Source organism: Falco naumanni, chromosome 3 (assembly GCF_017639655.2).
Source record: "Falco naumanni isolate bFalNau1 chromosome 3, bFalNau1.pat, whole genome shotgun sequence".
Classification (NCBI taxonomy): Eukaryota; Metazoa; Chordata; class Aves; order Falconiformes; family Falconidae; genus Falco; species Falco naumanni.
In genome coordinates, this window is record NC_054056.1 from 70962804 (window position 1) to 70988690 (window position 25887).

General features: G+C 38.9%; 1 protein-coding gene across 1 annotated transcript in view; it reads left to right on the forward strand.

Annotated features, from left to right (window-relative positions):
- Positions 1 to 2893: 2893 nt before the first annotated feature.
- UBE2V2 (ubiquitin conjugating enzyme E2 V2) overlaps positions 2894 to 25887 on the forward strand; it is a 29612-nt gene continuing 6618 nt past the window's right edge. Inside the window, exons 1-3 of the mRNA XM_040586112.1 lie at positions 2894 to 3024; positions 21390 to 21535; positions 24774 to 24899. Of these exons, the coding sequence (XP_040442046.1) occupies positions 3009 to 3024; positions 21390 to 21535; positions 24774 to 24899 (288 nt within the window). The 5' untranslated portion in view covers positions 2894 to 3008. The remainder of the gene's footprint in view (positions 3025 to 21389; positions 21536 to 24773; positions 24900 to 25887) is intronic.

A 25887-nucleotide genomic window follows, 5' to 3' on the forward strand; every position in this document is an offset into this window, starting at 1 on the left:
TGTAGAACCTGCACTCAAAAACCTCAGTTCTGTGAAACGCTTCTTTTAAATAAATATTGTAGTACATTGGTTTTCTAAGCTAAGCACACTTCAGTTCTAAGCTTTCTTATAAGGGGTGCCATATGATACTTTACAACGAAGTTTGTAAAAGGCTGTAGTGATTACCATTACCCTATTTTGAACAAGTTACATTTACTTGGTCAAAGGAGAAAGAACTCTTGAAGAGAGTGAGAGGTGACTTCGCTACTGTGTGTAAGCACTTGACTGTTTGGAAGAGAAGAAAATTGCACCTTTGAATGTGTTCAGCTTCTAGTTGTCATGTATTTTTCCTCTCAAGTCCAGTGTTGCAAACCACCACCACCACCTCAAGTAAAGTGCCATATATATAATAATAAATAATATATAATAAATAAAAATATAACAATATTTTATTATTAATTAAATATTTTTATATTTTTCTATTTTATAATTTGTATTAAATTTAAAATAATATTTTTATATTTTATATTATTATTTTTATATATTATATATAATAAAATATAAAGTAAAATAAAAATTAAAAAATTAAATAAAAAATAATAAAAATATAATTAAAAACCCATATAAATAAAGTAGCAGCAGAAGAGCGAAAGAAAATAGCTGTTCAGCACAGGGGGTTCCTCACCTAGGCCGGTGACCTGATACTTTTTTTACCTTTTGGCCCCTGTTTTGTCTTTATTTCCTGTGGTTGCAGTTACTATTGAAATAACTTGTTCCTGCTAAACATAAGCAAGTTCTACACTCGGTAGATGAGTGTAGGCATGGATGGACTGTGGAGTCTGCTGTGTGCTTTCACAGACTCAAGGAATGCAAGTTGGCTTTTGTTTGGTAAGCCCACAACTACTACATTTTTGTCGTGTCTCAGAAGATATGCAGGTTTATTATTCATTGTTAGCATAGGATCATCCAAAAAAGAAGGATGAATCTTGAAGAAATGAGGACCTGGGCACTGGGTGGCTGTAGTGGCCTAGGGTGACTTTCTGGCATTGGAGACAGGCAGATTCTAGTGTTACTGCAAGTATAAGCACCAGCTGGGGAAATAAATATATTTTGCTTCTCCTGACTACATTCAGGATTACCACTGTGGTGGTAATTACACCAGGCTTGTGTAGCAGTCTCTGATACCCCTTTTGCACTTGCTCTTGATAATCACAAAGAATAGGAAAAAAGGGACAACTCACAGCTTTTCTTTTTCTGTTCAAGTCCACAATATTTTCTAGTTATGTTATAGTAGCAGAGAAAAATCTTCAAATATTGTGACTTTCTTGTCGGTATCCCAACTGTTTTCACTAAAAGAAAGACTGAAATAGGCCACAGAAGGGAATCCCTGCAGTCAGCTTGTGACAGCAGAAAGCTCCACAGGGTATTAAAATGCAGCTTTAGAAACAGTTTCACTAAATACTTGGAAAGCTTACTTCTAATTCTGTTGGTGTAAATATTGAAACTCCTGTTTTATTTGTTACAGAAATCTAGTCAAAGCCAGTAACTTTATAAAGGGAAATGGAAATCAACGGCAGAGTTAAAAGCTGTAGTAGATTTTTCATTTTTATGTACGCACAGACAGCAACCACGCCATTTGATCCGTAAGAAACTAACAAAGGAAAAATGAAGGGAGGGAGACTTGTTTGTGCAAGGGTGGTAGCGACTCCTCGTTGGTGGAGGTGTTTCAGGTTAGCTGGAGGGAAAAATATTTTGCATCCTTGCTTGTCGATCCCTACCAGAAGAATCTGTAAATGATTTTAAGGCTCTCTTTTTATAAACTGTAAAGCAAATAATTAAGTCTATTCATAAAATACGATGTTAAGAACAGCGTACGGGTGTCGTCGCTCGTTAGTGAGGTGTGGGGGGGACAGTCGTTTTTGTGAGAAGCTGCTGCTAGCGGCAGCCCAGTGCTCAGGCTGAGTCCTCGCTGCAACGTCACGGAGCCTGCGGCGGCTGCTCCCACTCGGTGGCTGCCGGCGCTGGCTCTGTGCCAGGCGCCCGCCAGCTGCCCCGGGCGCCCGCTGCCCCCACGGGCCCGGCCCGCCGCTTCCCGCACGGGAGGTGCCGGTTGGCAGCTGCCGGCGAGGCCCGGGCGCGGTGCCGGCCTGCAGGGATGGTTCCCGGGTATGGGGGGGAAGCTCGGCGTTGACTCCCGGGAGCCACCGAAATCGGAAATAAGAAAACTCCTTAATGGCAGTGTAGCATTAAGAAGCAGGCGTTCCTTTACTGCAGCGCTGGATGCGCGGGGGATCGCCCCACCTAACGTGCATGCCGTAGGTTTCGTTCAACCGAAATGATATAGTCCACACGTATGTTTCCGCGTTACATTTCTCGGAAAATCCTACATATTCATTTACTAGGCGGTACTATGTTAATCAAGCGTCGCGCATGCTCCTTGCAGGTATCACAGTCTTCTAAGGGGTCTCAAACAATAGTCGACCCTATAGTCACAGCTGACCGATCACTCAAGCTTAATTTGCTTCCCTTGTATGAAGAGTCCCAGGAGGATCCAGGTTTGTTTCACTAGCTACCTACACAGGGGTCTCCTCAGCGACCCTAAGTTGTAAACGACTCTTTCCCTCTTGGCATAAAACGACACAGCCAGGGCTGGTCAGCGATCTCGCCGTGGTGATTGCACTGACACAGACCACGCAGTTGCAAAGCTAAGCCCGGCTGCGTTACACGGTGACACGCGGGCGGCCAGACCGCCGCGGGGCGGCTCGGGGGCCCAAGGCTTGGCGGGACAGCGCCGCCGGGCGGCCGCGCAGGAGGCTGGCGGTTGGGCCCGCCCCATCGGCCTCTCTAGCTCCGCCCTCTCGCCTTGGTCCCGCCCCCAACGCTCGTGCGCTCTCCCGCCCCGTCCCTTTCCCGCGCGCGCTTCCGCGCTCCGGAGCTGCGGTTGCCCTGTGGGAAGTGACGGGGTGCGTCAAGCGGAAGTGACGCGCATCGCGTGCAGGCCCGGACCGGTGCGGGGGGGTTTGGACAAGATGGCTGGATCCACAGGTCTGTGAGGGGGGCTCGGTGGGCCTGGGGCTGGTGCGGGAGAGCGGAGCGTTGGGCTCGTGCTCGGGAGGTGGCCCGGCAAGGGCCGGGGGGGGTCTCCTTTCTCGGGGGGTCGGGGCGAGCTGCCTCTGAGGGGAGCGACCGGAGCGGGTAGGAGTTATCTTCTGACAGGGGCAGAAGGGGAGCTGCGGGGGAGCCGGGCCAGGGTGCGCTCCAGACGCGGGCCCTCCCGTCTGTAGGGCAGCGACAGCCCAGTGAGAGCCTGGCCCGAGGGGTGAATGGTGAGAGAAAGGGCTCTGGTTCTGTAATGAAAGTGGTGGGGTGCTGGAAGAGAAGACTGTCTGCTGAGAGACAGGATTGAGTCGATGCGTGTGCATACAGGGAAGGGAGGAGATGTTGCTAGCCTGGTAAAAGTGATGGAGGAAAAAGATTTGTACCAAAGATTTGTGCCAGTGTACCATCTGGTAAGTATACGAGTTGTGGGGTAGCAGTGTCTAAAATAAAGGATTGGCTATTTCCCATGTTGATGCAGGGGAAAAGGAGTCGGGCCTGTGTTGTGTTTTGGAGCAAAGGTACTTCAGTTTGGTGGTTACTGCAGCATGGTGGGGAAGAGCGATGAAGCATCTTGCTGTGTTTTGCTAGACAGCCATTGGAGCCAAAGGGTCTCTCTTATAGGCAAATGGAAAGGCAAAGAGCTGTAAGTCTTACCAGGAATCCCATATCAGTAACCAGTAAAGCCCGTGTTGAGCATTTGCATGGCAGAATATTGTTGAAGGTGGTGGCAAAGAAAGGGACAAGAATATTGCTTCAGGTACTAAATGCAGAAGTTTAAGAAGCACAATTATACTGCCTCAGTTTCATGAGGAGCTTGAAATATAAAAAGACCTTTCCCCATACAAAAAGCTGAAGTCTTCAGGGCCTTTTTCCCCCTTCTCTTACCCCTGAAACTTTGTAAGTGGGATTGACAGAGTTCAGCACAGAGGAATGAAATTACCTCAGTGGTCAGCCTAGGCTGAATGTGGGCCACTGATTTATTTCTGCTTCCAATCCACTGGATCACGGAGGGATTGAGATTATAGCAAAACAGAAGAAACTTCTTTGTATTGAAGCTGATTGTGGTACCTTACTGCTGATTCTGTAAGGAGAACTTGGGCAGATTTTTTTGGGGTGGGAGAGTCCTCTGCACTTGGTAACATAACTTTGGGGGTGTGGGATTTAGAGAGTGGAATTTGGTAAGGTTACAACAAACTGGTGCATAGAGCAGCTCTTGCAACTCTGAAAGAGCAGTCCAAAAAGATACGTTATTGCCTATGATAAACTGAACTAGAATGGATATGTTGGAGAAACTGAAGTTTCTCATGTGGAGAAAGTACTGATGGCTTTTTATGGCTATATGCACAGACGTGTGTGTGTGTCTGTTTGGTTTGTTCTTTCCACATAGTATGCAGGAATTCAGATTTTTAAGACTTCGCCAAGAAGAACTGCTCTTGCCAGGAAGCTGTGTTACAGTATTTTGTGGAGGAGGGAAGGGAATGATCTGTTATAGACATAACATTTAACTCTACCTAGCTCTATGAATGTAATCTGCTCTTGCTAGAGTTCAACTTGATCCTTGTTTATTTCAGAAAAAAAGAATGTTTTGGTTACATGAAGGCCAGGAATGAAATGCTAGCCCTGAGGAAGTCAACAGCAAAACTTTTACTAAGGTCAACTGTCTCGGTTTCATCCCAGAAATTCCTTTCCTGGGCTCACTAGTTCTTTGAAAAATCATGTAAAAAAATATGTGCCTTTAACAACAAATAATTTAGTTTGAAAGTAGCTGTTCTTTAATGTGTGCTAAAGAAACTGTGTATGTCAGTGTTGTATTATTGTTGAATAAGTATCTTACCTGCTTTCTAAAATCTCCTATATTGTCTAATTTTACATGTAAATATGTATGTCCTGGAAATGGGACATTTGTAAGCTGCAGTTTGATTCATCTTCCAATATTGCAACTCCATCTGCTTGAAGCTGGACCTAGGTTGTTGGTGTGGCTACTGCTGGAGCTCTGAGGAGAAACAAGTAAATTTTTTTAAAGAAGAGAAACGGCTATTTTTGATATAATGAGCTGATTTTATATTGGTTACCTGGAGATTCATTGTGTTAATCTCTTTTGAGAATACAGAGCAGAAGATGTAATTAAGCATAGTTTCAGGTTAAAAGAAATTTTACCAAAGCATGCCATTTTAAATCTCTTGTGTAACTTGAGAGACAGATGAGTAACATCATTAAAAGGAGTTAATTCAGAAGTTAATTTCTGCATTTCCATAATTTGGGTTTTACTTAAAATTACCGTATGTGTATAGGATATAGATATACCTACCTAAAATACTAATGTTTTCTAAAATTCAGTGATCGTGTCACTAAGCAGTTAGAACCTATGTGTGAAAAGATGAGAATTAAGGCAGCAGTGTCTAATACTTTCCTCTAACTATGGGCTGCTAAAGCTTTTATCTCCTTCCCTGTCAACTGAGGGCTTCAAGAGCTTAGGGGAGGGTGAATAGGGCTAAATTAAGGCAAATTCCCCTCTGTTTGCTGAAACTGTGTACTTGAGGGGGGGGTGGGGGTGGAAATCAACTGACCTACAGTCAGCTTGTAGTCACAAGCAACATTTTTTGAAAGTGCTTTTACTGTCTTTAAAGGAGTGCAGTTAGATCCCAAACAAGTATTTTTTTTCTGTAAAATCCATACTTCTCGTTTCCAGCTATTCTGTTCTCTAAGGGTGAATTGGCTTCTTCGTGTGACTTACGTTGCCCACGGAAAAAGATCTTTTCCTTTGAATTTATATAGGATTCATTCTTTGAATAGAAATGGCACAGTGCTCAATGTCAGTGCCTTGTTTTCTTAACTTTGATTTTCCCTTCTGTTTGCAAACATTTAGTGGTGGTAAAAGCGGTTCTGAGTGTGCATGAATGCAGCTGTAAAGAGGCTGATATTAAAAATGAAGGGCTAGAAATGGTCTTGAGTGTGTTCAGCCTAACTCCCTGAGTTATGAAGCAAGGACTAACTATTTTTCCCGGGGTTTGGGGTTTTTGTTCTTGTTTGGTTTGAAAGCTCCCCCCACCCCCCCACCCCAAATCCTCCATTCAAAAAGATTCTGTAATGTGAGATAGGGTTTTGTAATACTTGCCCCTAAATCCTTTGCAACTCTTCTCCATTCCAAATCAAGCTGATGTCTGTCTGTTCTGTGCTTAGTGGGATAGGGATTGATGGATCACCATAACCTGTGTGGAAACTCCTAGATATTAAGAGCCATTCAGAGGAGTAATAAAGGAATTTATTCATAAGTAAGATGTATAAGTAATGTTTTAAAGACTGTTTTTTCCATATAGGAGTTGGTATAACTTAAGGTTTGTATCTAGAAAACTTGTGTGTTAAACTGCACAGGTAGGCTTCTCTTCACCTCTGACCTGTTGGGGATGCCTGTTTCCTCACTTGTGAGGTGTTTTTTGTTTGTTTTTTTTTTTAACGTGTGGAGGAAAATTGTCTGTTTTTTGTCTAGTATAGTTTACCTTCAGGACTGTATTACTTCTCCCCTTTTCTCTATTATGCCTCTGTCACATTGTTCACTTATCCGGAACCTGTCCAATAAGTCAGTTTAAAAGCTGTTAGGATTTTATACTCCTTCAAGTTTGTTCCGTGTATTTATAATGTTAGCTCTGTAAGCACAGGCTTCTTGAAGCTGCAAGTAATCAGACAAAACAAAAGAAGTAAAATACTGTATTCTGTGAGGCAGCAAGCACTCTGTGTGGGGCATTTTTCCATCCTGTCCTGTGCACAAGGAATTGCTACTGTGATTGTTCTGTCTGCTTAAAAACATCTTGGCAAACCACAAATAATTTAGATGTGCTTCAGCTGGGTTGAGAACAATTTGGCTTCTAAATGACTTTTAAACTACCTGTAGACCATCAGTTCTTTGCAATAGGCAGGATACTCTTGTTTCTTCTCCGAGCTTTGCCTGTACCATTTTCCTGTCTTTGTTGCTGGTATTTTACAACTCTGTCTCTAAATACAAGCCCCAACTTAGGTCTTTCTGCAACACAGGCTAAACACCTTCCTTCTGAGATAAAAAAGTGGCCTACTTTGTAATCTTCTATTTGTTTTAAGAGCTTGTTTGAAATTCAAGGATGTTATCAGGCATAAGCCCATTATCTAAACTATTTTGTACATACTTGGAAAATTTTAGCCTGGATATAGATAAAACACATACAGTTTCAGCAGTTGGAGGTAGATGGACCATAAATCTAAGCATGGACGAGAAGGCTTCTCGTGTGAGAGAGCTGGATTTCCAGGTCTTTTGAGTAGTTGGTGGAGTTGAAGTACATGCATATTTGTTAAGTGTTTGTGTTTTGCCTTATGGAAAACTTTCTTAAAGGCAGTGTTAAGTACGTGCTGTGAAAGTGTTCAGCTTCATTTTATTGACAGACCTTTCCTCCCCTGTCTCTCTGCTCTTACATGTTTTTTCATAGACTGTAGCTTGTATTTCATCCTGACCAAAACTTTATGAAAAGTTCTAGATCAGCTTCAGCTACTCATGTCACTTAGGTTTTGTTGCCTTGCTGTCTCAATTAGCTTGTGAAAGCCTCAGCACAGATTGTGGAGAGACAAGAAGGTGCTGTGGGGAAAGCATTCAAAATAGTCTTGATTTAAGCTGTACTCAGAAGGGTTTTGCTACATGCTATCCTGCCTGAAAGAGTGTTTTTCTTTGTATTTGTCATTTGGAAGACACTGATGAGATATAATTCAAATACTACTTTGAATAAAATCAGTACAAAACCCTATGACTGTGAAGCTGTCAAACTGGTTCTGAATAACATGAGCTTCTGTTTTACAGCCTTTTTGAAAATCTGTGGTGCTTTAAGTATGTAACTAAATCATTTCTAGTTAGCATTTTGGAACAAATGGAACCTTCAACACTTAGAATTTAAGCTCTAAATTAATTCTTTTATTTCAGAAGGATGGGAAGCTTAAACTAGGTTTTTTAAAAAAAGATGTCTAACATCTAGATAGACTCAGTATCTCCTTTTTTTTAAAAATGTTGCATTAGACATTTAAACTGCACAAAGAAAAATCACCTCCTTTCCGTGCATTTGTGACTATTCGTAACTGGATAGTTGTGTGTTTGCAGTTTGCTTGAGTAAATCAAAAACATTTTTCCCAATACATGTAAAAATAGTGAGTGTCCTTTACTCAGGATACCAACACAGTCTTAGTAAAATGTCCAGTTTTATTCATATAACTTACAATTTCTTCCTTGAAAAACTCCTAAGATTTTTCTTCTTACTGAAGTAGAATATATGTTTGTGTAAATATTAAGTAATTTGAACTTTTGAGTACCACAGCATATAGAGGATAGCAAGCTAAAATATGACTGTCATAAAAATAATGTGGGAAAATAACTTAGTGGCAGTTCTTTTTGCTAAATACATGGTGATTGGTACATTTGCTGATGTACATACGCTTATGGGTATAACTGAAAGAATAACAATGGATTGTGTTAGTTATTTGATATAGATAAAGAATCTCTGTTTTGGACTGTGGGTGGGTGCATGCTGAGTCATGTTGGAAAGGACCTTCATGCAAATATTAGAACAACTGTTTGCTAATCAATGACATAACCCGTTTTAGACAGCTTTACAGCTTTGCTAAACTAAGTCCTTGATGCTACTCTTGTTATCTGGGTCACACATTACATTCTACTGTTAAAGCAGACCCAGTGAAAGCCATTTCATGACTAGATATTGCCCTCTGCTGGGTTCCTCTAGTCTCCCATTGCTGTCCCTTTATCTGAAAAAAAAATATATCTTATGTCATCATACTTTAAAAGATGGCTTAAAAACTATGTATTCGAAATCCTTTTTCCTCTCTGCCAACACAATCTCAGGTTTAAAATAAAACTTTCAGAAATTGAGCCTATGTGCTTACACCTTTACTTTAGCTTTTTTAGCCTTTATATAGCTTTTATGTTTTTACTAGTGGGGTTAATTTGTACTGGACAAGTTTGGTGTTTTGTATTTTTTTAAGCTTCTGACAAGAGAAATTGGAAAGATTTGCCTGATAAAATCTTGATTCCTTAGACTATTAAATCACAATTAATATTCCTGGTGGTTTCTGAAATGATGGATATATTTTCTAAACCCTTTTTACTGGTTTCCTGCCTCAATTGTTTTGTACAAAATTGAAATAGTAATAAAATTCTCATTTTTTTTGCTAAGTATCACAATTCATAATCTAGCATTTCATATACTAAAGCATATGGGAAGACAGTTGAACCATTTAATATCTCATTTATGTTTCATTCACTGGTTGCCTATAAAGAGTTAACTTTTAAACCGAAGTCAGCCTGTGCATTTCCACCCTTCACCAAAACTGCTTGGATGTCATTTGAGGAGCTGTTTAACTGTTTAATTCCTGTATGTTTTTTCTTACGGTTAGGCACAACTGGACATGCGGTGTCTGATATAACTAAACTCTTGAGTTAGCGATGGTCTTGTTTGTAACAATGAAATTATACTTAGATATAGTATAGACTAGTGAATTTATGCCCTTAATATTGGTGCAAATTTCTGAAATGAATTTTAAGCAATTTACACAAACTTTCTTTTGGAACTGCAGTGTGGTTTAGTGAGTGGGTTTATAGTATAGTTTTGTGTGATAACTATTTTTTGAGGATCTTTTCAGTGGAGGTATTTTAATTACTTAAAACTTGTTCTGTGGGAGCTTTTTTTGTGGGTTTTTTTTGGGTTGTTTGGTGTTTTTTTTTACTGAACTTGCTTATGCCTTCACTGTTCCATAGTCTAACAACATTTGTGTCTGTAGTGGAGCAAGCTTCTTCATTAGTGCAATTTTTATGACCATTATTAGTAATTCCATGCCTGCAAATGTACTCAAGATGATCTTATTTGCATGAAAATGCAGAGGCAGAGTGAAACAAACTAAATGTTGCATCTTTGCTAGCAAAGTTAGTCCAATTGGAATCTCTCTCAGATTTGGACTATATTCTATGTGTGCATGTATCCAGTCTTAACTACTCTATGTGCTAATGCTTACTGACATACACGTTTTGGCTCTTACACTTCATTACTGGTGTACCTTGTACAACTTTAGAATGTTTAGGGTATTGCTGCATAAAAAATCAGAAGAGTGAAGAGGTCATTTGGAAGTTGGACTGCAGGAGATGAGGAATGGAGGTTTTCAGTGAGGCATGAACTTTGGTAATGAGAGATAGCACAGAATGAGAAAAACATGCTAGTTTTGTATTTGTGAGAAATAGCTTCTCCATGGATGCTGGTCAAGGGGTGGAACAGCTCTGATGAGTCAGATAGTTAATGGCAGCTGCATTTCCCTCTGCTGCTTTTCTAAGAAGGGTAAGACAAAAGAGGTGACAGTGGGGAGCAGGGAAGGAGGTGAGAGAGGAGTGGCCATGAGCGTGGTTAGAAGTGAGTAAAAACTAAACAGATCCTGGAGGCTGTTGACCATCACAGGAAAAGTCCTTTCTAAAAGGCTGCCTTCAGTAAATAATCTGATGCATTATGGAACAGAATTGGTAGAACTCAAAATTACTAGGAGCAATTAGTTCACTTCCTTCTGGTTATCCAAGAGGCAGGATAAAGGAAGGGGAGGACTTAGGTGAGGATGCCTCGATAATAGAGCTATTTGTTCTGTTAGTAATGTCTCACATTTACAAATATAATTAATAAAACCTAGAATTGCAGTTATTTGAAGTTATGAAGTTATACACTTGGAATGCTCACTCTGCTGGAGAGTCAAATTTGAGGTCTTGTCATCCTTAGTGTGAAAACAACAGCAACTGAAACACATTGAATTAACTGATGTCACTTTTGCAGTTTTGTTATGCTGAGATCTCTTATTCCTGCATCAAGATTTGTGGTTTAAGCCATTTTAATGTGTTAGTAAATCAGATGCATGTTCATGACATCCCAACTACTAATGCCTAAATCTATAAAAATTACTTCCCACCCCTCAAACTATATAAACTTTAATATTGTTCATTTTTTTTATTATTTTTTATGATTTGCTGGTGTCTTAAGTACACTTCTTTCTTTTTGTTTTGAATTAAATGTAGGTTGGGGCCTTGTGAGGCAAAGTGGTATTACTACCTCTCCTTCCTTATGAAGCTGGCCACCTCTGTTTTGTGAATGCCCCTGGTAGGATGTATGTGAAAGGTAGAGAATTGGATAGCACCACGTGCTTCTGAGGTGGGCTCAGCCTCAAAAGTGGGAGCTGATGGGTAGTGGACCGTACTTGTGCTTATGGCCTTTCCTTTCTGAGTTAGTAGTCTGCCTGCCCCCTAAACATGCAAGTATAAAGTAAGCTCTTTTCCTTTGAGGACCTGTTGTGCTGTATTTGACAGCTGAACTCAAAAGTATGACATGAAGCAGCTTAAGTTGTATTGAATGCAAATTTTAACACAGGGCAACTAGAACTACTACCAAAAAACCAGGTCAACATGCAACTATCATTCTATTTAGAATTCATAATTTTCAAGTATTACTGCTGGTACATAACTGACAATGTCTTAATGTTATGAATATGCATAATGAATTTGAAAGTAAAAGTAAAAATCCCTGCTTCTGTAAATCTGTGTTCCGTCTTCAGTGAAATTACTGCTTTTTTTAAACACTAGTCTTTGTGCCCTACCCTAAAGATATAAATACCCCTTCAGCCCTCCGGACCTTTTTCCCTCTGCCAAAATGTGCATGCTAGATTGCAATAAATGACTGAAGCTTCTGCTGTATTAACATAGTTTCTCATAAGCTTCCTTAACATAAGCTATACATAGAATGTTTATGGCTGTGACTAGATTAAAATATAAAGGAAATCCCTATCAAAGTTGTTTTCATGCAGCCTAACTTTAGTTCAGAACTGTGTCTGTTGGGACTAACAAATGTACAATTTCACTTATGTGAAATAAATAGAGATTACCACCAATGTAATTCTGTAAAGGAATATTACTTTAGTTATATGTATATAGCTTTAACTAAAAGGAAAGTATTAGGATGAAAGTTTGTAACTTCCACACTGCTATGACTGTTTCTTGGCTCCTGCCAAGAAATGTTCCTCAGCAAGTGGTATGTCTTCATAAGAAAAAAACCCAAAACTGATGAAATGCAAACTTTACCTTCAGTGTGCTTCCTAGAATTGCACCACCTCCTTGAAGTCTTCCAACGTGTGCTTTATTTTTCTTTAATTTTTAAATATTGTAAAAGGCAAAAGAAGTTAACCAGTTACATAATCAATGTTATATATGTGTAAAACCGTAAGTCCTGAAAAGAAGCAGAATAGCCCATTCACTTCTTAGAAGCTCTGCTGAGTACAGGCAATTTCTTTAATTCATGCAAGATGATAATTTTCTAACATTTAGGATTATAGCAAAACTGGCTCCAAATTAATAATTATTATGATAGTAATAATATAATCCAAATTATGATAAACATTGAACACATTGAATAAATTTGTTCTATATGTGTTCATTGATGTACAGCTATTTACTTGAGCTGTGAAAATTTACTGCTACTCATCTCTTTTCTTACCAATTCCTGTAGTTAGTTGTCTTGTTTTGTTTCTTTTGGGATAAATAATGGAAATGGATTTTTACATGATTATGTCAGGCCTGTTTTTCTTGAACTTCTATTCCTAGAAATTTTCCACAGGTAATCTTAGGTTAGTCCTCATGAGCCTGCAAACCTATATTGCTGTTGCTTACAGCTTTGCCAGTTGTGGACAGTAGTGATAAGACGCTATTCAATTGATCTGACACAATGCATACTTCAGCAAAATGGGGCAGAAAGCATTCAAGATCACTGTTGTTTTTGAGGGGTTGTGTGTGATTAATTTTGGAAGCACAGAGTGCTCTGGGGTCTCTGTTTTCTGTTTTCTTCTTGTATCATCTGTCTGTACTGAGTAGCTTTAATAAAGTCCTGTATTCTTTTATCACTGATAGAGATGCATCTACTTGGTTTTATGTGACAAAATCAGTGATGACTAGAATGATTCTGTGGAAAATATTATACTTGCATTATATGGCTGTTTCATCCATACATGCTAGAATTGCTTAGTACCTTATTCGCCATCCTGATCAATGTGTTTGGGCCATGTAGAAAAAATAGTGTCTAGTAAATGTAGCTTTATGAATACTACTGATATATAGAATTATGGATTTGAGTTTTACTGAAGTACATTGAAACTTGGTTGGAAAACAGTTCAAAGAAGTGGAACATACCTGTAATTCTAAGAGAGCAGAAGTTTCAATTAACAGAAATATCAAGATGTATCAAACCCTTTTAAAGAAGGTACGGTTTTCTCAGTGTGGGCTCACTGTACATTCGGTAGTGCATGGTTGGGTTAATTCGGAGATTGAGTTCCACAGCAGCAGCTGAATGCTTTTGTAGTTACTGGAAGAACAGGTATTGCTTTTCACTGAAAATGTCTGTTTGCCTTGAAGAATCATGTTTTTATCATTATTGGAAACTGTGCTTTTACTATGTGTGTAGTAACGTTTCTGATTTAAAACAAAAAAAGTATGGTTTACTATTGAATTGCTGCATTCCACTACTAACGGTAGTGATGGAGTTCTTTTGTAGGCAAAATTCCTGTGTCCAACTTCATTAATAGGCAGGTTACTAGAAATACTTCTGTTTTTTGGAGCCAGGTTACTGTGATCAACCTCAGGTAATTACCATATAATTACAGTAAACCTGGTAATACTTATTGATAGTAGGTTCCCAATAGTAAGTCACCCATTTTTTGTATGCATATTCACAGAGTATTTTACTAGGCAAAAGAGTATGTGATATCAGCAGGGTAACTGGCCAACAAAAGTATAGATGATGTTTTTTTAAAAGTAGTTTTTTTCAGAGAACAATGTCTTCCAAAAACTTAATTCCACAGGAATATCTTTTGCAGGCAGAATAGAATATGTTAGCATTTCACATGCCCTTGCTGTCTTCCCTCTCTCTTTTGTGTATTGCCCATTTCAGGGCCTGTTTAAAGTTTTGGTTGTTTTATGCTCTTTTTGTGGGTGTATGGTGTGTTTTTGTTGTTAGTACAGTATTTCAGTTTCTTGCTTTCTTTTGTCAAGGGCAAGATGCCTTCTGAATTGTTCAGGCTGAAAGGAACCTGTTATTTTCTGTGTTTCTCTTTGGATTTTTTTATTTCTTCCCTTCCTTGCCCCAGGAGAAATTGTGTTATGGCTTTGAATTTGCAAGGCTGACATCCCTCTTCCTTTCCCTGTCATTAAAAAACACTAATTTTTCTGCCAGCCTGAAGCTGTTAAATGGGATTTGAGAGCTTTTCTTTTTGTTACCATGCTATACATATCTTTTTTTCAGTTTCTGTTAGCTGGATGTCAGTGAGCAAAAGGTAACTCATTCATTCAAAATTGTTTCTGCTACAGACTTTTCCTGACATAGCTCTTTTAATGAAGAAGAACAGTATCCCTGACAGTATCCTGGCTTGTTAATGTGTAATTTATTGATATAATTGTTCTTGGGTGTGTATTAAAGTTTGTTTTTATGGTGGTTTTGGGGAGTGTGCTGGTAGTATGGGCTGTGCTGGTGTAACTATGGTAAAAGGCTCCTGGTACGGGTGTAACTTCCAGGAGTGATTGAAGCCAAGAGGTAAGGGAGTTTTTAAGAGAAACTGAATGTTGGTATTGATACTATACGTCCTGGTTTCAGCTGGGATGGAGTTAATTATCTTCTTAAGGAGCTAGTATGGTACTTTGTTTTGGCTTTGATGTGAGACTTTTCAGTTCCTTAGGCCTTGCTAGCAAAGAGGCTGGAGAGGCACAAGGAATGTGGAGGGGACACAGCCAGGACAGCTGACCTGACCTAGCCAAGGCGGCATTCCATACCATGGGACGCCCTGCCTGGTGTATATGCCTGGGGGCTGGCCGGGGCAGGCAGGTCGTTGCTCGGGCACTGGCTGGGCATCAGTCAGCGGGTGGTGAGCAGCTGCATTGTGCACCACGTGTTCCTTCTTCCTTTCCCTCTGGATTTTATTCTTTCCCTTCCCTTTTTCATTATAACTGTTGTTGTCATAACTGTCATTATTGTTCTTTCATTTTTATTATATTTCAACTATCAAATTGTTACCTCAGCCCTCAAGTTTTACTTTCCTTTCCAACTCTCCTCCCCATCCCTCTGGGTGAGGGGGGAGTGAGTGAGCGGCTGCGTGGTACTTAATTACCAGCTGGGGTTAAACAATGACGCTGTAATAGACAATTATTATAAAAAATAGTTTGGGATGTAACAGAAAACCTCACACTTCAGGTTGTGAGCCAATCTATGAAAAATCAGGTTTATGGCTCCCTCTTACAAGCAGCAGGAAGAAGAGCAGACTGTAGGTTATCCCACTCTTGCCTATTACACAGTAAAGAATCATTTGATGTGCAGGTAGCTTGGACTCCCAGCTGTATTTGAAGGAGTATGTCCACGTGAATTGTTTAAAAATGTGATTTATTATAGCCAGTGTGCTCTGTCAAATTTGACATAAGTGCAGTTGTGTGTTCTGTCTTGATGCTGATTAAATCTCTGTACTAGTGGGTGATCTGGCATTGCCAGCTGTGGAATTGTGTCTTGACATAGTAGCAAAAGCAGGTCCATCACTGGAGCATTAAAGGGGAGTTGGCTGGAAAGTTGTTTGTGCTACTAAAGGATACTGAAGATTTCCTCCTTCCCCCCCTTTTTTTCCTCTCTCTGCTTCCCCACCCACACCCCCCCCCCCCCCCCACCCCCCCACCCCCCCCCCGGTGTTTTTTCAGGTTATAGAGATTCTGGATGAAAGCGTAGCTGAAACTTCTAGTGTGTGCTGTGGGATAGTGTACTACTTGCTGCTTGCTTCTATTAATAGTTTAGAATGTGATGTCTGAAGTAGCTGCATATGTATGAAAGTAGACTCTCCTGCTTAATTTATTTACTAATTCTGACTTTATTCTTCTCTCATTGTTCCAAGGTATTAAATTCACTGTTAATTTAATGAATATCTAATAGCTACCAGTTTCTGTAGTCCAGTTTCATGCTTAAACTTCTAAATTAAAACCCATTGGTATATGTAAGCATGACTGGGTGTTGTTTGTTTTAGGTGAAATACGTTTACTTCAACTCTTTGTGAAAACTTGGTAAATAGTGTTTGACAGTTCCTGTGTATGGTTTTGGGGGGTTGGGAGGTATTCTTCAGTAAAATCCATAGTGAGGTAAGCTTTCCAGAGAAACTGAAAAGAGGTTGGGGGTGAGGTTGCTTTTATTTTGTTTTTTAATCTTTATGAACCCAGCTATATTTTCACATGGAGACCCTTAGTCTATCATTGCAAACAGCTGTGCTGGATGCAATGCTGTACCTAGTGGTTAGTCACAGCCTACTGAGTGGAGTTTACCAGTCCTACAGCTCAGCCAGTGATAAAAGCTCCTGACTGCTTTAATCCCCTTCACTTGGAACTGAGAGGTTTTAGCTGGTGGATGCCTGTTACAGGGAACTAAAACAACCTGTCTGCACTTGTCTGAAGCTGGTTAGTGGTCCCATCAGGAAGTGGAACTGGGGAGAACAGTATTTGTCAGGCCCATGGCGGTAAAAGGCTAGATGCATTTCTCTCAATTGCCAGTTTGTTCCAGAAGGTACACCTGAGGTCTGGTAGTCCGCTGAAGAATGGGGGTAATTTCTGTGATTTCCTATTTCTGAAGAGCTGCAAACTAGAACAGAAAGATGTTGTTTCATTGTCCAAGTTCTGTAAATGAAATATTCAGATTCCATGAAGGAGTATTTCAAAGTTTTTTTAGCAAATACTTGATGTATTGCCTCAATTAGAGACAACTGCAAGTGTATGCACCATTAACATACAACTTAGGTTCTGCCTTCTAGAATATTTGAAGTGGTGGGAAGAACAAGAATTTTTTACTTTATACTTGCAACCTTAATTTCCATAAGATCCAGACTGTCATTACCTGATAGGTAGAAGTTCTTGCAGTTGTTTTAGTGGAAAGAAAGCCCAATCTTACACGCTTGTTTTGTTCTTCAAGCTAGGTAGATTTGTATTGTGTGAAGGTTATATAGCATGACCAAGGCACAAGTGCATGAGGGGATGCTCAGAACGGCGTTAGTATTTATGTCATTTTGCTGGTAGTTTCTAGGACTGTAATTATAAAGGTAAGGGTTGTTTTTTTTATCCACTGTGTTAATTTTTAAAGTATTCCATGTCACTTACCAGAAACTTTATCAACAGTGGTTTTTCAATAAAACATTCAGTAGTGACTTCAATTGAAGTATTGAGGATAAAACGTTAATTATGTATGCCAGGGCAATAGAAGCAGTTTAGTGGGGTCTTTTTGGTGTGTTTTTGTTTGGTGGTTTGTTTTTTTTTGTTTGTTTGTTTTTTTCCAAGCTAGGAAATAGTGATCTGGTAATCCTTTGTTGCAAAAAGCTCTAGTAGACATTTATAATTAAGATGTGCACAGCTTGTTGTTCTGCCCCTCTGACGTCTGTTGACTGATCAGGGTATCTGGGAGAGGTGGGCCAGATTTTAAATACAGAATTGCATTAAAGAAAGTGTATTGGGTCTGGCTGAGGACCATAGCACCCTCCTAGTGCTGTGCTTGTGTTGGTAGCTGGAAAGGTGGTGATAACGCACCAGTGTCTTGGCTACTGCAGAGCAGCGCTTGCACAGCATCAGGGCTGTCTGCCCAACCTTCCCCCCATCCTCACCAGCAGGCTGGGGGTGGGCAAGATCTCGGGAGGGGACATAGCCAGGACAGCTGACCCAAAGTGACCAAAGGGCTATTCCACACCATATGATGTCTGCTCAGATATAAAGCTAAGAGAAAGGAGGAGGAAGGGGGGGCATTCATTATTTACAATGTTTGTCTTCCAGAGCAACTGCTATGTGTGCTAAAGTCTGCCTTCCCGGGCATCCCCATGCCTGCTGATGGGAACTAGAGAATAACATCTTTTGTTTTCCTTTTCTTCCACGCATGCGACCTTTGCTATTGCTGCATTAAACTGTGTTTGTCTTGACCCACAAGGTTGTGGTTTTTTTCCCATTTTCTCCACCTGCCCCTGTTCTGCTGAGGAGGGGAGTGACACAGTAGCTTGGTGGGCACCTGGCATCCAGCCAAGGTCAACCCACCACAGAAAGATCTTGCACATTTCTTAGGAACTCATAAATAAAGGAATAGAATATGTTTGCAGACGTGAACTAAGTACCTTAAATATAGAAGTACTCTTACAAAATGGTAGTTTTATCTTGATTTATACAATCATTTCTGGTCACCCCAACTCAAATGTTGTAGGATTGTGTAACTTTCTGAAAGGGAACCTGTTTGAACATAACTTTCATGCAGTTTTGAAAACTAACATTTATTTTTTTCTGGGAATGTTTTTAATGGGTTGGAATCTCAGTAGGGTGGTGTGGTGTGGGTTTTGTGGGCTTTTTTTTTTTTTTTAAACACCAGGTGTGTTGACTCTTAAATTCAGAGTAGTGTTTTGCTACATAGTTCTAGCACTGATAGGAATGTTAGTGTGAGGAGCGTGACATTTGCTGTCAGATAGTTTTGTCTCTTTTTAGAGCAGATCAGAAACCTTTAGAAAATAATTCAGAAGCCCTTCACTGCTCCCCTTGGGCAGTTAGGGGATCTAGTGAGCACAGACAATGCAGTGGAAAAAATGTGATGAACACAAGACAGTCATGAAGGGTTGTTATTTTCTAACAGCTGTCATCTCCTATAGTTCAGTGTGTTGTGTACAATTTTATGATAGAACTGAGCCAGTCCAATGGCTTTTTGCTACATAAAGCTCCCTTATCCACATCCATGGTTTTGCAGAGGAAGGCACTGAAAGACACAGCAGTCAGCTCTGGCATTTGTTGATCTTGCTTTCTGAGTAAATTTGATTAACTGGTTGGATTTCACTTTTGCCTGAAGAAAAAAGACGTCTTTTTGCTAAATTAGTGTGCCAAAGTGGATAATAGAGGAGCCTGTTAAGTGCAAGAGCAACATAGTTTTGGGAGAAGGCATAGAATGTCTTCTCCCCTGGCTGTGAGCAGTTGGGTCGTCTCAGCTGCACTGCAAGGTAGTAATGATCAGAAACAAACTTAAAGCCTGTTTGCTAGTGTCTTTATGTGCTTTTTAAAGACGTGAATTCTAAATCAGAAGTTCTGCAGTCAGAGCAAGAATTCTGAGAAATGGTGGAATTTAGCATCCAATCATTATCTTCTCCTGGGGCTTAAGTACATGGAATTTGTGGGTGGGGGTTGTTTGTAGGGGTTTTGTGTTTGAGGCTCCATGTACCAGTCAGAAGCTATTCAGTCATGTGATGCAAACCATGAAGTTTAGTAGAAGTTTATTCTGCTGGTTTACTTATTTTATAAAAAAAGATGAGCATTAGCCTTTTACTGCCAGATTTGATTCCAGAGAATGTATGAATCTGGAGCAAAAGTAAATGTCTTGTGCTCTATAATGTGACAGAAGCATGATTGTCAGTTCTCATCCCTAGCCTGAATTGGATATGTAAATGTACAGATCTAATGGTAATAACAAGTCAGGATGGGACCAGAAGAATGGGCAAATGAATTTCAACAAAGCTTTTTAAAAGGAAGTATGCCAGCTGATCTGCTCCTTGATGTACTGTGCTAGTGCTTTCAGGTAATCGTATGTGAACTCTTATCTGTGAAAATAAGCTTCCAGAGTAGTTTGACTCCATTAAAACATATTTTTGCATTGAGGTTATCTGAGTTTTTGCTGCCATGGCTGCACTTTCATGCTAGTTCTTAGATCTCTCTGTGAGCTGGGCTGGTTTGTTAAGCTGTCAGGAGACTAACCAAAATGTATAATCTTCTGCTCAGTTAGCAAGCTGAAGTAGCTCATTATGGCTCCGATGAGTGGCAATACCAAAGCTGGAAGGAAGGTGAGGCTGTACATGAGTGATTTAATTTCCTTGCGCTATCTTGATAACTATACTCTTCATGCTTTTCCCTGGGGTTTTGGAAAACTTGGAAGCAATAATTTCTGCAATTTTTAGGAGCCTCTCTCTTGTCAGCATTATTTAAAAAAAAATATTGTTTTAAACACAGTTTGAGAGAAACTGCAGTTGTGAGATAAGCTGTTTGAACAGTTTTGGAAGGGTGTTTTATCTATTTATCTATACTGGCCCATATGCATATATATTGACTAAATAATCATATTGTGTCCTATTGGTCTTAATTTTTTTTCTCAGAGACCACTTGTAATACAGGATAGGGTAATATATAAACCTGAAATCCCAGCAACTGAGTAACTGATACGAAAAACTGTTTTCTTTGATCCCCATCTTTTTCAAATTTGCATAGTATGTATTCCTTGCTAAGAACTTTGTGTGTACCCAGTCTTAGAGTTTTAGTTTTATAGAGTACCTGGATTCTTCTGGTACAAGAAAGGTTTTGTAGTAAAAAACATGGAAAACACAATAGCTGTAAGTAGCTATGAGAAAAAATGTATAGCTATAAGCAGCTATAAGAAAACTGAAGGTTGATTGTATTGTAATATTGGTACTACATAATTGTGTATATTTTATATGAAAATAAAAGCATACTATGATTGAATGCACAAGTGTTAATTAGCTTTGTTCCCTACATCAGTGCTGAAATACCATTTTAGCTTCTGTGATGTCAAGCAATTAAGCATCCACTTGTTTAATACCAATCAGTATCTGTCTATTTTCATGTATTATAGTCATAATCCAGTAATTATAGTTCAGTAAGTGAATATTCCTCAGCTCTCTTTAGGGGCAGTACATCTTCATGTTCTGTTGTGAATATGTCATTATCACTCTTCAACAACTTAATCAGTTTTCAGATAGTAGTATTTTTTAAATCAAATGAAATCAAGATGTTTCAAGATTTCTCTTAAAGTTTGCATTTATTAAGGTCATTTGTGTTAAATGTTGCATTCTTTAATTATTTCTGGAGGGAATTTGCCACATGAATTTTATGTGGATTCTAGTTGATTAAATCTTTGATAGACAGGAAATTGGTTTTGAAATGTACTGACTCTGAACAGTACTGTTCTTGGGAAAGAGCATCTGAATTAAACCATCTCAAACAAAAGAGGCCTTTCTTATTTTCTCTTTTACAATTTGTATTGCTGTCACTTGGTAGTAACTAGCTTCCAGTGGTTACTTGCTTCAACACAATTTGAGTGCTAAATAAATTCACGCAGGAAATCCCTGTTTGGCTTTGAAAGTATATTCAGCAGTCGCTAGTACATAGCATATAAAAGCAATAAAATAGTTTACCTTTTCCTTGATGTGAGCAGTATTAATTATTTTCTTCTTTTATCTAGTTAAAGTACCTCGTAATTTTCGCTTGTTGGAAGAACTTGAAGAAGGGCAGAAAGGAGTAGGTGATGGTACAGTAAGCTGGGGCCTTGAAGATGATGAAGATATGACACTCACCAGATGGACAGGAATGATTATCGGGCCACCAAGGGTAAGTGTCATGAATTAAAATATCTTTTTTAAGTTTTTAGGCAATGCCAAATGCAAAAAAAAAAAAAAAAAAAAAAAAAACCCAAACCCCCCCAAACCATTATTTTTCTACAGTGTAAAGGATTAGTTAAAATTCAGTGTATGAAGTTGTAGAAACACTGTGTTTGTATTAGAATTCATCACTTCCTGGCATGTTAGTAAGTGTTTTCAGTTGTGATTTGAGACTTACTACCGAGTTTGGAATATATTTAGTCTGTATTTCCACCATTACTCCACGTAAGTATACAGTGATAGTACAGTAAACAGGATAACTGTCTTTCCACAGTTTATCGTATCTGCCTAGTAATTTCAGTTATGTAGTAAACTGGCAGTATCTTTTCAACTTTCACAAGTTTTATCAAATAGTCTTTCAGTATAGCAGCTTATGCATTTCAGTTGAATCTTGCCTAAAGACCAAGCAGTTTTTCATTACTTCTATTAAGATAAAGTACATACACAAAGTTCAAAACCTTCTGACCTTCTAAGTTCTGTAGGATGTCACCTAGACTGATAAAACCTGCAAGAGATGTAACCGTGTCCTGTGTCTGAGTATCGTTCCCGTCAGATATGAATGGACACATCTTTACTTGACTTTTGTGCATGCTTTCTCATGAGTTACCTACCATATGATGCAAAAGATCACTGTGAAATGAGAACTTCAAATGAGTATACATCAGGGAGCTGTAAGTTAGCATATATTTTTCACTGCTAACATGAGGTTACTGCCATGTGTGTCCTTCAGTACTGCAGGACTTACTGGAAGAACTATCCAAAACAAGAACTGAGATCAGAACTTGGCCTCAGTGAAGATGTCTTCCAGAGTAAGAGTTCCATAGACTCAGTGTAATTCAAGCTCCTTGTGGAAGTCAGAGTTAGTTGCAACTTGCACAGACTGTTTTGAACATCTGCATAATTGTGCTGAGCATCTAAGATTTGGGTACATTTGAGGAAGAACCAATTTGAAATACAAGCGTAATGATGGTGTGCTTTGGATGGTAGCTTGTGTGGAATCACAGTGTTTAAATACATTTTGAAGAAAATTTGTAGTCTTATGGGTTTTGAAAAGAACTTGCAAATATGAGCTAAGTAGTGCCTCCCTGACTCTCCAAATAGCCTTCAGAACTGCCTGTGACTGCTTTCTGGTTCAATGTAAGGTAGATGCCCAACACATCTTTGAAGGGAGTGATTATTACGTAGGACCTAATATGTTTTAAAAAATAAATAAAAAAAGAAACCAACCTGGGAGTCACTTTTAATTCTGGTCAATTTATATTGCTGTCATTTTACTTTCTTTATGAAACAGTGCACGCAAGTAATATTTTGGGCAAGTAATACATTTTGGAGATATGTGGTCTTGCTGATAGAATGACTTGCAGTATGTGGTGATTGTAGGAAGTGAAAGCCACTGGCTCCCAAGCCAGTGGTGGCACCTTTAGTTGAATTGCATATTCGATTTCAGGATTTGTAGAAGATGGATGTTTCTGGAATTGCTTGAGTTCTGTAGACAGCATGCAGTTAGTCAGAACACAGAGAAGGTTGCTAATAATGTCCATGTTATTATATATATATTATATAATAGATATTACATACAATACATGTCTTCACATATATGGCTTCTCTAGAGCTGTGCAAAAATTGCTTATCAGTTGGTTTTTTTTCTTGATTCATTTGAAACGTGAACCAGCATGGAGGGAGGAGGGGAAGATTTGGTTTAGATTAAAGGAAACATTTTTCTGACTCCCAAAAATGAGGTTTTAGGCTTTTTGAGGAGCTGGCCAGGGATGCTTGGCTTGCAGGAAAGCAGTGACTTGAAAAACTGAGCAAAATTGAGAAGCCACCTGGTTAGGAATAAAGGAATGAGAATGAGTGCTGTTCTTAGGATTTTTCAGAGTTGTGAGTAGTGTATATACATTTTTGCCTCTTTCCACTGTAACTGACTGCATCCCTCTCTAAGGAAGTAAATTGTTTTATCTGAGAGAATAACGAGAATTTCTGTTGCTGTGTTTCCTTGCAGTAGGGGCAGCTATGTTACCTGTAGCAGGACAAGAGTACTTTCATTGGGCCTTTAGCTTTTAATGTGAAAGAATAATAGAAAAACCTTTTTTCTAACAAAGGATGTCCTGCTTTGCCTTGTTTCTTTCTGACCTACATGCTGCTTGGTCTCTGTGGCTCCTTGAAATTATAGGACATGGTTAGGGTACTTCAGTACTCCAGTTCCCACTCTGCCTTGACCACAAAATGGACTGTCATTTGATAGCTTGACTGCATGGTTGATACTTCTACTCTGAGAGAATGACAGGTGGCTGATACAGAACAGCTGAAAGATGGTGCTTCTGGAAAGTTCAGAGGCATGTTACTGCTCTTCATGTTACCTGTTGTGCCACTGGAAGGACAGGTATAGAAAATGGGTTTATCTTCCTTTTGGAACACAGAGGTATGTGTATCAGTGACCAGCAAAGCCACTGATACTTTTAGTTGTGCATGGCCTACTTGACAAGATTAAAAAAATGATAGAACTGTATTCATTTATAATTGGACTTTCAATGAAATAATTTGCACGTACAATGATCAGTTCCATGGTCACTTTGTAGTGATGTCTCTGCAAACAAGCTGTCACTTTACTGTCCAAAGTTCCTAAATCCTCTAGTAAACCAAACAATCTTCAGCTGTGAAGTCTTAGATATCTGTTGGAATGTTAATTACCTCCAGAATATGTTTTTTGCAAATACTGTTTTCGTCTTGTACTTGGTTGTGTCTTAACTGTTGGGTTATTGGCATCTTTGTCTTTCTCCATTTCTATATTTTTTCAGATAGTGTTTTTTTTTTTAACAGGGGAAAGCGGTAATTTTCCTAAAATTATTGATTTTTCTTTTAGCCCCCTACTGTGCCAAAGTTGTTTTAGGAATGCAGGTGGGTAGGAAGGATAAGGGTAAATGTGAATTAAAAAGGATTTTATTCTCTTAAAACTTCTGTATGGTATAGTCAATAAGTAGTGTAATTTATACATATTTGTCAAGTAATCAATGTAACTAAAACAGTGGAATATCAGTCAGTAATCCAAGACCACCAATTGGACATAATAACAGATTTATAATTATTTCATATTTCTTAATCTTTATTCTTCTTGCCTTTGCTTTTTTAAATGATTTATTAATATCAGCTTTCAGTAAGATGCATTAGTCTGTCTTTTTGCTTTCTAGACAAACTATGAAAACAGAATATACAGTCTGAAAGTAGAGTGTGGACCTAAATATCCAGAAGCACCTCCTACAGTTAGATTTGTAACTAAAATTAATATGAATGGAATAAATAATTCCAATGGAATGGTAAGTTGAAATGGTAAGATCAACCATGTTGTTAATCTGTACTATAAATTATTTCTGTGAAAAACACAGGTGAGGAATATGCTTGTTGGACATAGCTTTCATATTTAAATTTTCCAATATAAGTACTAGTTTAAGTCAAATTTTGGTTGCCTACTACTACACATCTTCAGGTATTTACAATATGTTAGTGGTTCTTGGTGGCTTATCAATGAGATGAGCACTATCTATAGTATTGAAACAGTTGTTTCTTTTAAATGAAGCTGGATATTTTAGTTTTGAACAGAAAAAAGCGTTCAAGCTGCGTGTGGGTATCTCCCTTGTAATACCCTTGTAAAAGGGGATTAGATTCATATTGTAACAGGAGTATTACAAACTTTATCTGATGTTTCCATTAATAAACAATGGAGGTTATTCCTGATGAGTCTCTGGAGGTAGTAACTCATCTGTAATGAACTGATACATTTAAACTCTTACTTTCTTTGTAGTGGGTTTATTCAAATCTAGGGTGATTGTGAGCTTCAGTCTTAAGATCTTTTGAAATAGTCAGTCTTAACTTTCATTTCAAAGATCAATTTGCAATAAGATACTTTCACTGATCCAGCCCTTAGGGTGGGATGAGTGAGGATAGCACCTCAAGCAAGTTTGTTACTCCATTATTTACTAGCACTTTAATCCTGTGAGTAAGGCTGACATACCTCATTGCTCAGTGGAAAAAGGTGTGAACTGTCTTGCATTTACAGTGATATATGTGTATACTAGCAGGAAATGCAATAATATATCACACTCATCTATTTGTTTGTCTTTAGCGAATGCAGAGTAATTGGGTTAAGGTAATAGTTAACATGGAGTCAGAGAGCGTGTTTGGATTTTAAATAATATGTAAGATTTAAAAGAAAGATGGACTTGCATTTGTGTGATTAACAGTACTGAAATGTGAAGCTTAAGTATCTCCATGACTGTAGTGGAGGGTGAGGCTCTCAGGGGTTCA